This window comes from Chionomys nivalis, chromosome 1, assembly GCF_950005125.1.
Source record: "Chionomys nivalis chromosome 1, mChiNiv1.1, whole genome shotgun sequence".
Lineage (NCBI taxonomy): Eukaryota > Metazoa > Chordata > Mammalia > Rodentia > Cricetidae > Chionomys > Chionomys nivalis.
In genome coordinates this window covers 13,586,824-13,601,370 of record NC_080086.1, presented here as the reverse complement: position 1 = coordinate 13,601,370, position 14,547 = coordinate 13,586,824, and the positions used below count along the sequence as shown (strand labels likewise).

General features: G+C 42.5%; 1 protein-coding gene across 3 annotated transcripts in view; it reads right to left on the bottom strand.

Moving 5' to 3' along the window:
* The window catches only part of Eps8 (epidermal growth factor receptor pathway substrate 8), a 178,389-nt gene that overhangs the window by 16,939 nt on the left and 146,903 nt on the right, over positions 1-14,547 (bottom strand). For all 3 annotated transcript variants that reach the window (XM_057782341.1, XM_057782333.1, XM_057782349.1), the window contains 3 exons: positions 14,353-14,486; positions 7,435-7,543; positions 6,391-6,534 (listed from right to left, as the gene is read on the bottom strand). In XM_057782341.1, coding sequence (XP_057638324.1) covers positions 6,391-6,534; positions 7,435-7,543; positions 14,353-14,486 — 387 coding nt within the window. The remainder of the gene's footprint in view (positions 1-6,390; positions 6,535-7,434; positions 7,544-14,352; positions 14,487-14,547) is intronic.

Sequence of the window (14,547 nt, the reverse complement as noted above, 5' to 3'; positions counted from 1 at the left end):
GTGAGTGCTGGATTCGTGCAGCATCTTGCTTCAGAGAGGAGATTATGCAAGTAAAAGCCAACCAAGCTGTTGGCAGAGAACTGTTCTTAAAGTGCTGTCCTACACTGAGTTGTACTTTTCCCCCTTTAAATTTGGCCTCTCCAAAATTCTGCCATGAAAACAGCACAGTTGGACTATTTGGAGGGTGTTAAGTCTAGAAACTGAATCCAAAAAAATAAAAATTACAGGAAGAAGAATTGCCAGGAGGGAGCGGAGATGAGTTACCTCTGACAGCTCGCCAAGTAATTGCTATTAGGGATGGAGCAAATCACATTAAATGAGAAAATTAACACGGGAGATGGAATTGAAAGAATATCAATTATAACTCACGCCAATGAACAGAAAACATGAACAGACTGTTTTTTTGACAGCAAAATTACCTACCCACAAGTCAGCAGCAAAGGAGCTTGTAAATACATAATTAATCCCCACACCTCTTTACCCATCTTCCAGCTCAGCACTCAGAGACAGAACACCCCGGTAAGCACTCAGAGCATTGGAGCCTTTTGTGCAGAGTATGATAGGTTCATTTTATTCACAGCTTATAAAGGACACACTCAGAGTCAAACATACAACCACAGTGAGATTGTGATTACAGGATTGGGGTAGTAGACACAGAAGATGGGGGGAGGGGTGCAGGTCCTATGACAGGAAGTAGTGGATGTGTGGTGTGAGCAGAAACCCGAATGCGCAGTAGGAGGGTCGTTCTTGATAACCAGGCATTGGAATCAGGTTTGCTAACTGAGCAGGCTACGGTTGCACTTATTGGGGGGAACGGGTAGGTGTGTGAAATGATATGATTACTTTTGTGATAATTTTACTTTATTGTGTGTGTGTACTTTTAACATCTTTTATGTATGTATGCACGTATATGTACATATACATGTGTGTATGTATGCAAAAATGTGATTATTCAACAAAAATGATAGCCATTCTTGTTTAAGAAGCCTGCCTCTAACTAATGGTCCCCTGATGGGCCTCTATAAATAATTCAGAACAACTTGTAAGCATATGTATTAAAAGGAAGCTGGCCTGGCTGAAGAACGCAAGTGATGTTAGCAAGATGCCATTTTCTGTTCAGCAGTTATTCCAGCATCTGGACTGAGTTTTAACAAGGCATGGATTAGACAGGCTAAAATCAATACTACTGTTGGTGGTTTAACAGTCACCTCTAGAGAATGTTCCCGCTTTCAGTTCCGGGCTCTTTGAACAGATCCATAGAAGAGAAGAAAATTTGATGACACATAGCCAGACTTCTAGTTCACAGCCAAGCCCATGGGGACTGAGAAAAATAAAATTCTTTCTCTAATGGCACACAGCTTGTGACAGAACCAAGGCCAGAATAAAGACCAACACCACTAGAGTGGGCTTTCCACATGACAGCACCATAGCCAAGAAAGAGTGGGCGGTTGAGTCATCAGATTCAGAATGGCTGGACAGCTGTCATTATTTGCCCCCTTGGTGGAGTAAGAAAAACTACAGAAATAACAAACATAGAAACTCAACATTGACAATACACAGAAGCATTCTTTAGCCTAGCTGTGGTAGTATCAGATTAAGAACGGGGAGGAAGTCATTTCTGCTCCTCACACAGCAGGGATCCATGGGAAGAAGTCTATCCACGAGATGGCCAGTGCCAGCCTGGGAACCAAGTAAAAAAAAAAATAAATAAATAAATCGAAAAACTTTCCCTGGCCGTAGATTCTGGATGAAAAGAAAGCACCTGGGGGCCATCTGTGGCCCAGACAAAAGACCACAAAGCTCAGGTGAGTTCTACATTTTAACAGAGAGCCAGGCCACTTTTCTGTGTCCATCAAAAATCATTCACTCCCCTCTCTGGTGGCTTCACTGAAACACACACACACTCATATCCTACACCATCTCACACACACACACCATCATACATGTACACCATCACACATACACACACACACACCATCATACACATATATCATCACACACACACCATTATACACATACACCACCACACACACACACAATCATACACATACAACACACACACACACACACTCACACCCTACACCATCTCACACATACACACCATCATACATGTACACCATCACACATATACACACACCATCATACACATACACTATCACACACACACACACCATTATACACATACACCACCACACACATACACACACACAATCATACACATACACCATCACACACACACACTTTTGTAAATTCTCCATCACATGTCTTTCTCTTGAATTTTTAAAATGCTGCCAAAGCCATGGGGAGGAGTCTGTCTTGAGAGAGCTGTTAAAAATCACTCCAAATGTGAGGATTATCAAATCACCTAGACTCTGAGGGACTTCAGGTGACAATTCAACACCTGGTATTTGCTGCTTTAGGTGTGAGGACCCCTGCCATCAGAACAGAATCCCAGACAAAGATGTGCACCAACAGACAAGCGCTGCTGCCCTTGGGCCAGAAACAGAACGGGAAGAAGATGAGAAGCACGACTGCATCCATTTAAAGACACCGAGTGAGCCAGAGATGCTGAACAACAGCAGTTTACGTACAATTCCCGTTTCCTGAGACTCACAGAATGCCCACTTTGCCAGTCCATTGTATCATATGCACAGTTTTCTAAAGTATTGCAAAAACGAAAGGACATATAAAATGCAATCGATGGACTCATTGGGTGGGGCGGGGGAGGAGTCATTCAAAGACGTGTTCAGAGCTCGTGTCCCTTCGAGTACTTAGTCAATAGAATCCTGCTAAAACAAAAAGAGATGGTGACATTTCTGGACCCCTCCCTGGAATAACGGGAGTATATCAGGGCACCAGCTCTGGATCTACATGGCTGGGTCCCAGGCCTGGCTTCATACTACTGTATAACTCGGAGCCTCTTATTTTTCCTGTGCCCAAGTTGGCTACATGATGTACCTACATCATTGGGTTGTTGCGGGACTTCAATGAGACATATGTGTGGAGAGCTCAAAGAATTCCGGGCTCAGACTGACAGCTCAGCCTGGTATCATGCTATGATGCAGCACACAAGGCTATACACTGTGGTCCAGGCTGGACCAGAACTCATTCTGTAGTATAGACTGGCCTCAAATTCCAGAAATCCTCCTGCTCCCACCTCTCAGGTGTAGGGATGATGGTTATGAGTCACCAAATCTTCCTTTACTTCAGAAGTTTGATATGAGTGTGTAGAAGGGGAAATAGATCTATAGGGTGTTGTGGGAGCTGCAGGCTGTGTTCCTGCCGCCCTAGCTCCTGGTCGCCTGGCTAGCTTATGCCCTGAAATAACAACACACAAATTGTATTCTTTTAAACACTGCTTGGCCCATTATATCTAGCCTCTTCTCGGCTAACTCTCGCATCTGGACTAGCCCATTTCTAATAATGTATGTAGCACCCCAAGGTGCGCTTACCGGAAAGATTCTAGCCTACATCCATCCTGGGTTGGAGCTTCATCGCGTCTGTCCTGGTGATGAGCTGCATTGCGTCTGTCTCTGAGAGGAGCTGCCCTACATCTGAGCTCACTTCCTCTTCCTCCCAGCATTCTGTTCTGTTTACTCCACCCACCTATGTTCTAACCTATGAGGGCCAAGCAGTTTCTTTTTTAATTAACCAATGACCTTCCTCCATCAGTAGGGTGTGCTGGAAGTCACTGCTCTTCAAAGAGCTGCCTGTACCAAGGACGTGGTGACCTGGAGACAGGTGTGCTGTTGGCTTCTGCACAGGAACCACAGAGTGTTGGCCTTTCTACCACTCTTCTTATCAACAGCAAGATGCATGCATCCATGAATGGAAGCATGGCAAGGAGAGGAAGACACAAACCAAAAGCTACTTGAGTTCTGCACAGTGAGGGCCTGAGCATCTCTGGACTCCACCAACACGTGGGAGGGACCTTGTCATTCTGCAGTGAGTGCTGGTTTTCTTAGATAAAGGTCACAGAGATAGACAGCGGGTGGGATATGGTTCTGAGGGTTTTTCTTTCCCATCCTACTCCAGTCTTTTCAGAATGATTACAAGTTCATTAAGAACAGGACTCCCTTGAGAGAAGCAGGGATGTCATAGCAGGCAGATAAGGGGGTTAAAGAGATATGGTGGAGGGGAAGAGGAGAAGGGGGCAGAAGGGAAAGGAGGGAGAAGGGAGGGAGAGAGCACACACCCACAAGCACTCTTCCACACACATTTCTGCAGTGAGCCTGTGGGAACGGCCAAAACACGCAACCTTCTGCCGCAATCACAAATCTCTCTTTACACAGTTTCAGCACAGACTCCTGGTATGTGTGAACATTTAAAAAACAAATTCGTCACTGTGCCAAAGTTGACAAAAATGTAAGACGAGGGACTGTGAAAGAACAGAGTCAGGGAGGGCGGATGCTGTGTTCTCTCTAAGGACTGTTTTTGCTCATGGAGTGTACTAATCATTTGGGTTCCTTGTAGCCAGAGACAAGCTTGAAACGGGAAAGTCAACACACAGTTCGGGCCAGGAGTCACAGCTGAGGGAAAAGGCAAGCCCAAAGTTGGGAAAGAATGGGAGTCTGACTCCTCTCAGGGAGTCCCTAGGGGGGACAGATACTCAGAATACACATTATTTGCAAGTTCAGTTAAGTCACCTTATTTTTTAGTTTAATCTGTTCCTAGGAATCACGGATACAAGCAAAATTCAATCTGAGCAATTGTTTTTAACACAGACTCAGAAACTCTTGGGTCTGTTTGCCTGTGTGGTCAAAGGATAGCCCTCTGTAAACACCTTATCAGTAGTTAGAATGTTGGAAAATCCTGACTTCTCGAAGGGCAGGTATTTCAGACACACATTTCAAGCATCTATGACCTCACTGTTAAGAATAAGATCAAAAGCCTTCCAGGAGAGAAAGCAGAGGACTGGCACGCAGCCTCTGGAGAGAGGCCTTACATCACCGTTAGACAAGCACATCTCACACTTAGAAAAGGAAAAAGTTACGCAAAGGAAGAGGAATGGAAAATCAAGTTAGAAAAGTCACTGCAAAAATCCACGGGAAACACAGCAAGCCATACCTTGAATAATTCAAATTCCTTCTTTGGCATCAAAAGCTAATGACAAATGATTGACATAAGTAAGGACATATGTCATGTCAGCACAGGGGGAAAAAAACAGAACAAAAAACAAAACAAGATACCGAGCACAGGAAACAGACTTCTACCGCCATCATTTACACGGCAACAACATACAGAAAAACACCAATGTTTTGTCTTCTTTTTCTGTTTCTTTTTTGAGTCAGAGAGTCCTACTCTGTCAGCCCAAGATGACATCACACTCCTGATGATCCAGCGTCTGTCCCCCCAGGTCTGGGAAGATGGAATGCGTTTCCCCACCGAAGGATAAGAATTCTTTATGTCAAGTGTTCGCTTGGCTCGTGGCTTCTGATAAGGCCAAATCTCTCTGGGAAGGGACAAGGATCTACTGGAGGCTGAGTGTCAGAAGGAATTCCAAGTGGTCAGAGAACTCAGTGTAGTAGCCAGGATAATGAACTCCACTCAAAGCCTGGACGCTTGACCAACCTACACGTGGCCAACAATGAAGTGCTTCGCAGTACATCCATGAAGCTACTACACGAACCAGGGATGCTAAGGAAATCATAGTAAAAAATGGAGCCAGGAACGGTGTTTTTCTCAAAACTGAAAATCATAAGGCTTTTCCTGTAAGGCATGGGAATGAAGTCATGGGGTTCGGAGGTTATACTGACACAGACCATCCTTTCTAGCTCTCTTTTAGGACCTCGCTCCAGAGCGCCAGCTCAAGGGAATACACCTGCCAAAATGGATAAACGGCAGGCAACTAAAACCCTGAAGTGGGGCATGTGCGAGCTTCGGGTAGTCTTCAGTGGTCATTGGGAAGAACCTGTCCTACTTCACCTACATCATAGATACATTTAACCTTAATAGAAAGGAAGGGAATCACTGTGACGCCAGGACACATATTCATGGATGGGCTAAGGCAGGCTGAGTGTAAACTGGAGGCTGCCAGACACTGAACATTATTAGACCCTGAAGGTCAAGGCTGTAATAGACGGAATTCTACCCTTCAGCTGGTCTTGTGCCACGTCAATGGGCAAAGAGAAAAAATTATGTTTGTTAGAGATATTACAAATAGGTATAAAAAAACACTCAGAGGAGCGGTAACTTATTGCTGGACATTAATCAGTTTCCTTAGGAAATGAATCAGAAAACACGCATAATTCTCAATTGTCTCCCCACGTGACTCTTCAGTTGCTCTCAGAAATATGACCAATTCAATCTCAAAGTAGTTAATACACAAAGGGCACTTAATTGCTGTTCATGGAAATCAGTAAACATTAACTTTTGCCCAGAACCCATTACCTGTATGGTATGGGTATATGGGGGATCAGCACGCCCCACGCCAGATTCCGGGGGTCTCACGATGTCCAGAATGTTATTTGGCACAAACCCAGAGTCTCCACTGGCATTCCGAACTTTCCACCATTGCTTCCTGTCATCAAGTATCTGTCAGTGTGCAAGGACGAAAAAACCAGTTTCGGTAAGAAAACCCACTCATGGGCAAATTCCAATCTATTTTTCAAGTTTAAGCAAGAAAATTCTTTTTACTTCAGATAATGAACTGAGTATGAACATATGAGTGACTGAATTTTTTTGCTTGTTTGTTTTTGTTTTTGAAGACAGGGTTTCTCTGTGTTGCTTTAGAGCCTGTCCTGGAACTAGCTTTTGTAGACCAGGCTGACCTCAAACTCACAGAGATCAGTCTGTCTCTGCCTCCTGAGTGTTGGGATGATTGAAATTCTTAGAAATTATATGAACACTTATACTTATTGATATTTCCATAAAATAGTTACTATGACAAATCTAACTTTGTCCTCAAAATGTACCTACATCGTTTGAGGTACTCAAAGGGCAATAAGATGCCCACTCTGTAGGGTTCTATTATTTCCATTTGTGGGACAGGAAGGGAAAATATGAGAACTATTTTTAACAAAATGCTTTGGATGCATTAGGAAATGTGCTGTAAACTATAACCTAAGAAACACTACCCTCAATGTGATTACCAAGGATGCTCAGAGAAAGAGGAAATATTTTCTTTGCTTAAACTGTCATGATTCCTCTGCACTGAATTTATGACTAGCCTTGGTTCCAAATCCCAAAGAAAGGAAGGGCAACAAGTCCAGCCAAGAAACCACTCGTTCCACAGTGTTCTAGGTCTCTCTTACTTGAATGCGCAGCACTGTTATGGCGTCAGATAAACTAAGTAGCTAATATTTCTAGAGAGATACAGGTGCCGAGGATGGACTGTGCACAGAGAGACAAGTTCTTGGTCTCAGCACAGAGACATATTAGAAGAACACAGAAAATTTACTTTCTTAGGGTAATAAGAGGGTGAGAATCAATTACCTCTAAGACTTCATCCTTCTGAACCGTGAGCTCGCTGCTATTCCTTGCTCTGAACTCATACTTGGATTTGGCGTATTTCTTGGTTTGTGTTTTGACGGACTCATAATTTCTATAAAGAGAAAGGAAGAACTCTGTAATTCTACTGGTTTTTCTAAAGCCTAATTACAGAAGTAAACATGAGGGCCAGTCCAACCCTTTCAAAGTATGAGAACTGAAAGGAACCGCCGTGTTCTTACAAACTGGGGCTGGAGAGATGGTTCAGGTCAAAGAGGGCACTGCTCTTGCAGAGGCTTAAGTTCCATTCACCGTGCCCACCTTGGGGGCTCACAACTACCTGCAACTCCAACTTGTGGGAATCTTATATCTTCTGGCTTCTGTCTGGCACACATGCAGGGGTGGGTGGACATGCACACAAGAAGAAACGGCTTTTTGTTTCTTTTTTGTTTGTTTGTTTTGTTATTTTTTAGAACAAAACTATTGTTCAAAGGAAAATGATGCAAAATTCCAAGGTTAGTTGGTACTGTGCCAAATCTAGACTACCCCTGTGAGCTGTCTATTACACACACAGTCACGCCAGGCATGGGGTTCTATGCCTAGAATCCCAGCGGGTGAGAGGCTGAGGCAAGGGGATCAGGAGTTCAGTGTCATTCTAGACTACACATCAAGTCTGAGGCCATCCTGACTATGTGAGATCCCACCCATCTCAGAAGGAATAAAGAAAGCTCGCATGCGGAAGACTTCCAGTAGTCAGCGTATGGACCGTGAAAGGAACAGAATGAACGTGTGAAATTAGCAGGCTGAAGACAATGCCCACAGCAGAACTTTAGTTAAATGTCGATCTCACTCACTCAAGCAACATTTCATAAACGACTAAACACACTAAAAATTATGTCTAGGGACTGAAGTGGTGTAAACGACCAGCAACTAGAATTAACCAGGCTAGCTTTAATATAAAATATTCAGCTTTAGTAAGGGCAAGAAAAGGGGGACTTACTAAGCCAGAGTTCCCGCGAAGCACAGGAAAAACAAAGAGGAAGCAGGAAGCACACCCGCAAGATTTTATAAGTAAATATTAGCCTAAGGGGATCACGCCCTACAAACAAGGTGATTGGCTGGGCTTCCCCTACAAGGGATCATTTTAAAGAAACCTTTGCTAGGTTGCCAAAAGTGCAAGGGAAGGGATCCCTCAAGTATACAGTTATCAACCTTCTCAAGCAAACACAATTTTATATCGCCATAAGCATATTATAATAACTGAAGTATGGGCCCAATTTCTTTTCCTTTTTTTAAATGAATATTTTAAATCTTCAAAAATATTTAATAGTCATATTTTTAACATTATTTGGCAACTCAGACAATGTTTATGGAAGAATCTAGAATGAGGAATCTAGACTCCTCTTCTACATCTATGTCTGATGTAGTATTAAAAGCAAGTGGGTTTATAATATGTAAATGCAAGTTCTTGAAAGTAATAGTTCATGGTTACCTTGCATTTGTTTGGAGACCATGATTCAATTCATTATGTTTATGTAGATATATAATGAAATAATGTATTCATTTATATAGGTGATGTATTCAGATGACCTTAGACACTCATCTTTCAAAAGCTTAAGGATTTATATGTCAGCTTGGCATAACTAGCCACAGTAGGTTATCAGACAATGGGAAGTGATGTTTTTACTTTGAGGCATCAGTAGTATCCAGTGAGATTGCTAACTGCGGAGTTATTGAGAGAACCAAATCACTTGCCTACAGCGATTGTTTAAATGCACTTATTAATTTATTGTATCGCTACCATAATGTTTATGGTGTAACTTGTGTACTTGAACTGACTGGAGGGACTGAATGGCTTGACTGTCTGGGACATGCAGTAGTCTGGAGGCTTTTTCCATGACATCATTATTGTAACAGACAGTTGGTACTTGTGTGCATTTTACACTTTGAACTATAGTTAACTGCTTAGTTCCATATAAGTTGTAGGGTAGCTTGTTGCTTAACATATGAAGCCAGATTCCGAGCTGTGAAAATGATAACATATCTAATGATATGATCCCATGAATGGAACATGTTACAATGTTACATGTTACAAAGTGGGAAGTAATCAGTACATTGAGTAACAGATTTTTCTTTTCCTCTTGTTCAGTATACTTTCTTAAAAAAATACTGGATTACAATTTGTGCCCATGTCCTAATACACATGTCTGAATGAGGCATATGTTCATCTGAATTTGATTTGGAAAGTTTGACCAGGTTCTCTACATTTTAATGTTCATTTACCTTCTTTTAATCAGAAAAATAAGAACTATATTTCCCCCTATGTTGGAAGAGGCATAACTATTCTTACCATAAAGATAATAATATATTTTGATGATGGAGAAAATAATCTTTTGGTTTGATCTCCATGAACCCATTTAGAAATGGAAAAAGGGACATACCAGTTTTCTATTTTGAATTATATTAATGGGCCCAATTTCTTAACAGCACATTTTCTTTGAAAACCAAATACTACTTCCAATAATACAGCATTAACAGATTTAATAATGTACTTAATATTACCTTTTTACATGAACAACAAAACTTCATGCATTAAATAGTATTCTTATCTCCATCTCTGGCATTATGTTTCAACAAGAAAATGATAATGCTGAGTCTGAACGATTTTCTTCCCAACCTCCTCCTATCACATTTTTACGTTTCCTCACACCTCTGAAAAACCAACAGGCGCAGGCCAAAGATGGTCATCACGCAGGTTGCTGGCATGCTGCGCCACACCTGGGCCCTCAGAGGGCAGGTGACCCTTCCTCAGAGAGCTACATTGTCTCTCCTCGGTCATTCCATGGTGTGTAGAGACAGGGTGGCCCTTCCTCAGAGAGATACAGTGTCTCTCCATTGTCATTCCATGATGTGTAGAGACAGGGCGACCCTTCCTCAGAGAGCTACATTGTCTCTCCATGGTCATTGCATGGTGTGTAGAGACAGGGCAACTTTTCCTCAGAGAGATACAGTGTCTCTCCATTGTCACTGCATGGTGTGTAGAGACAGGGCGACCCTTCCTCAGAGAGCTACATTGTCTCTCCATGGTCATTGCATGGTGTGTAGAGTCAGGGCGACCCTTCCTCAGAGAGCTACACTGTCTCTCCACTGTCATTCCTTCAGATGGGGAACCAGAGCAAAGGAAGTCTTCCAAGCTGTGTCAATGACCAGCCATTTTCAATATATTAAAATAAAAAGTGAAATTATGCCACTAATCATTCTGCATTACACATTTTTGTTTTATTTTTAAGCTAAGGTCTCATACTGTAGTGCAGGGCGGTGCAGAAGTCATTGTTTTGCACAGAGAGGCCTTGAACTCATTGGGGTCCCTTGTTTTAGACTCCGGAGTGCTGAGATTACATGAACCAAAACCTGGCTTGTTATTAATATGTTAGGAATAATCTTACTTTAAGGCCTGTTATTCTTGGATTGCATATCCCTATTTCTACTGTGATAGTTTTACTGCTAGCTAACTTATATATATTAATATTATATTAACATTAGATACATTCTCTTGCCACTTATGTTATATACTTATATATTTATAATGTACTGATCCTGAAAGTTACATATTTACAACTAACTTACATATTTATATTATATATAACATATATTTATGTTTTCTCTATATAAAATATAACTTATACATAATATATTGTTATATATAATACCGTATACATTTACATGTTATATACTACTTATATATAATATAATATAATATAATATATAATATTATATTATAGTATAGTATAGTATAAGGATTAGATATATTCTAATATATATGGGAAAACTAGGGAATAAAGAGATCCACTAACCCCAAAAATTAGGAAAATAGTAATTTTTGTTCTTTCTCTTTCTTCCCATTTATCCCTTCTATTATTTGCAAAGGAACCACCACAGAGAAGAGGGAGTGGACTGTATCCTAAGAAAAATTTGAAAACTTCCTGCAACTGAGTGTCTGCATCTATCTGAATTAATGTTAAAAAAAAAAAAAAAAAAAAAAAAGCTGTAGCCAGCCATGGCAGTACATACAAGGAGACAGCAACCTCAGAGGGGTCACATTGGGCCAGGTAAAGAATTTGCAGACAGTCCCTGACAGATGCCATCACTTTAAACTAGAATGGTGAGCAGTGCCTGGGATCATTGACTTTCTATGTTGCAAAGAAAATGTGACATTATTGCAAATGCCGGCAGAAAGTCCTGATCTAATGTGAGACACACAGGGGTCTTGAATTTGCTTTTGTGATTATGACGACATGCAATTATTTTTATATGCAAGAAATGCAGAAGGCGCTGTGTGGATCGTCACGCCATGTGATAGCTGACTTTTGCCTTTGAGAGACTATGGTTTATTGTTAGCTGGTGTGGCTGGTTAGACAGAGAAGTCCTGAGATTACTGCTGCCTCTACATCTGCTCTGTTGGTTATGTCTTGGTTTTGCTTTTGAAATCAGGTCTTGCTACATAGCTAAGGCTGACCTGGTACTCATCGTGTATCCCAGACCAGCCTCAAACTCGGACATTCTCAAAGGCAAATCTGAAATTCAATCCTAATGTTAATCCTTAAAGTTCACAAAATTCTTCTCTGTTACAGATTTCTAAATTTACATTTTATTTCATTATAGTAACAGCATTACTTTAACTTCCTAAGTCAATTTGGAAAGATATGGTTGAGAAAATAAATCAAAGATATAGTACCCTGAGAGCCTATAAGGATCACACAGAACAAGGTAAGTTTTTAAAGACACCGAAGCACACTACCACAGTCGATGGCAGGGACCAAGCCATGGGAACCTTACAGATTCAAGTGACCTTGCAGGCAGGTAGAGACTGAAATGCTGGACAAACCATTTAATCATTCAGGCCACTCCATTTGTGCTTCCCTAGTGAGCACGTGTATAGGTAAGGTTATGTACAGGTGTGTGTTCATGTTTATGGAGACCCCAAATTAATTCCAGTGTCCTCCTCTACCACTTTCCACACTGAGGGGGGGGTCTGTCCCTGAGCCCACAGCTCCTCAAGTCTGGCCTGTGGAGCTGGCTAGCTGCTCTGCGGATTCCCTGTTCCTGTCTCCCAGACGCTAGACATATAAATGGCCTCTGTGTCTGCCCAGCTTTTGTATGGGTTCTGAGAATCCAAACTCCCTTCCCACACTTGTGGGCCAGAGCTTTAGTCAAAGAGCCTTTGCCCCATTCGCTAATCATTTCCTAAATAATTAAAACTTATATTCATATGTGGGCATTTTCAAAATACATTATTCATTGTTGACTTTTCTTTGAACTCAATTTAATACATTACTGGTGCCCTTGGAGTAACACCTGTACAGTTTCCAAGGATTACCCTCTGTCATCCTTAACAAAGCTTTCCCACCTTCTTTTGAGACAGGGTATTATGCATCCCAGGCTAGCCTGTCACTAGCTGATGGAGGAGTTAATTTCATTGGTTAAATAAAGAAACTGCCTTAGCCTTTTAATAGGACAGAAAATTAGGTAGGCGGAGTAGACAGAACAGGATGCTGGGAGAAAGAAGCCGAGTCAGTGAGTCGCCATGATTCTCCCAGTCCAGACAGACGCAGGTTAAGATCTTCCCTGGTAAGCCAGCTCATGGTGCTACACAGAATATTAGAAATGGGTTAGATCAATATGTAAGAGCTAGCCAATAAGAGGCTAGAACTAATGGGCCAGGCAGTGTTTAAAAGAATACGGTTTCCATGTAATTATTTTGGGGCATAAGCCATGCGGGCAGGCGGGTGCCGGGGACACAGCCCTGCTGCTCTTATTACTACAGAGTGGCACCCAACGTGCTAATGAACTCCACGTAAAATCTGAGAGGGCTTAAAAAGGAAACAGTAAAAAATGGAAAGGTATGACCTCCATTTAAACAGTTAATTAGATCTAGTGCAAATACACACAAACACATGCATGCGCACACACATGCACGCGTGTGCGAGTATGCACACACACACACAGAGCGTGGGGGGCAGAGAGTGGGAACGAGACAGAAACAGAGGCTCACACCATAAACCAGGCTAGCCCAAAGCACACTATATAGCTAAAATTGACCTTGAACTCACCATCCTCACACCTCAGCCAACCCAAACGCTGGGATTATAGGCATATGCTGCCATACCTGCTTCATTCTGATGAGTCTAATATTTTATCTACAGCAGGAGAGTTTTAGGTTTTGTATTTTGTTTTTAGTCTTTGGTAGATGTAGAAAAGGTAGAAATTGTTTCCTTTATAGGTCGTTGAGCTGGAGTCTCTTGGAAAAACTCATTGTAGGGGAGTGAGTGCAGTGAGTGCTGGCCATGGCACTGTGAGGGGCTCAGCTGTCACCTTGTCTGAGACAGGGTCTTTTGCCCCGTGCTGCACAGAAAGCTAGCCTGCCTCTGGCTTCAAGAGATCCTCCTGTCTCCACCTCCTGTCTCACCGAAGCTCTGGTCTTGCTGACAGGAACTAATACGTCCGGTTTCTGTGCATTCTGGGCAGCTGGACTTGGGCCTTCACAATTGTGCAGCCAGCACTGTCCACACTGAGCACATCTTCTGCCTGAGAAAGCTCTCTGGGGACTATCTGGTAGGGACGAGTGGAACAACCAGCAGGGTTTAAAGATAATTCTCTCACAGGTCGGTCAGAAGCACCTTCTGAGAGAGCAGAAGTTACCCAGTGAGATTGGCATTGAGAGCTACCGACTAGAGGCCCTGACTCTCCTGAGCATCAAAGCCAGTTTGTAAGGAGCTATGGAGACCGTACCAAGTCATTAACAGACAAAACCATTAGAGAACCAGCAAAGCAAAGCCCGCCCCTCTACCTCCCATCCCCCACTCCCACACCCTAAGTCACCCAGAACGACCCACAGAGCCCCACACGGCATCTGCTGAGTGTTACCTATCTCCATGGCGATTGGGAGTTGACTTGAAAGCCCCGGCAGCCTCCCCTTGGTCCAGATGTGGCCCTCTATTGTACATGCTGTTATTGAATGCATACCCATCGGCTGGAGAATGGTCAGACACGCTGGAATGCTGGAAGACAGAATTACACTGGAGTGTCACCAAGCACCACTGGCATGAGCTCCTGTCAGTT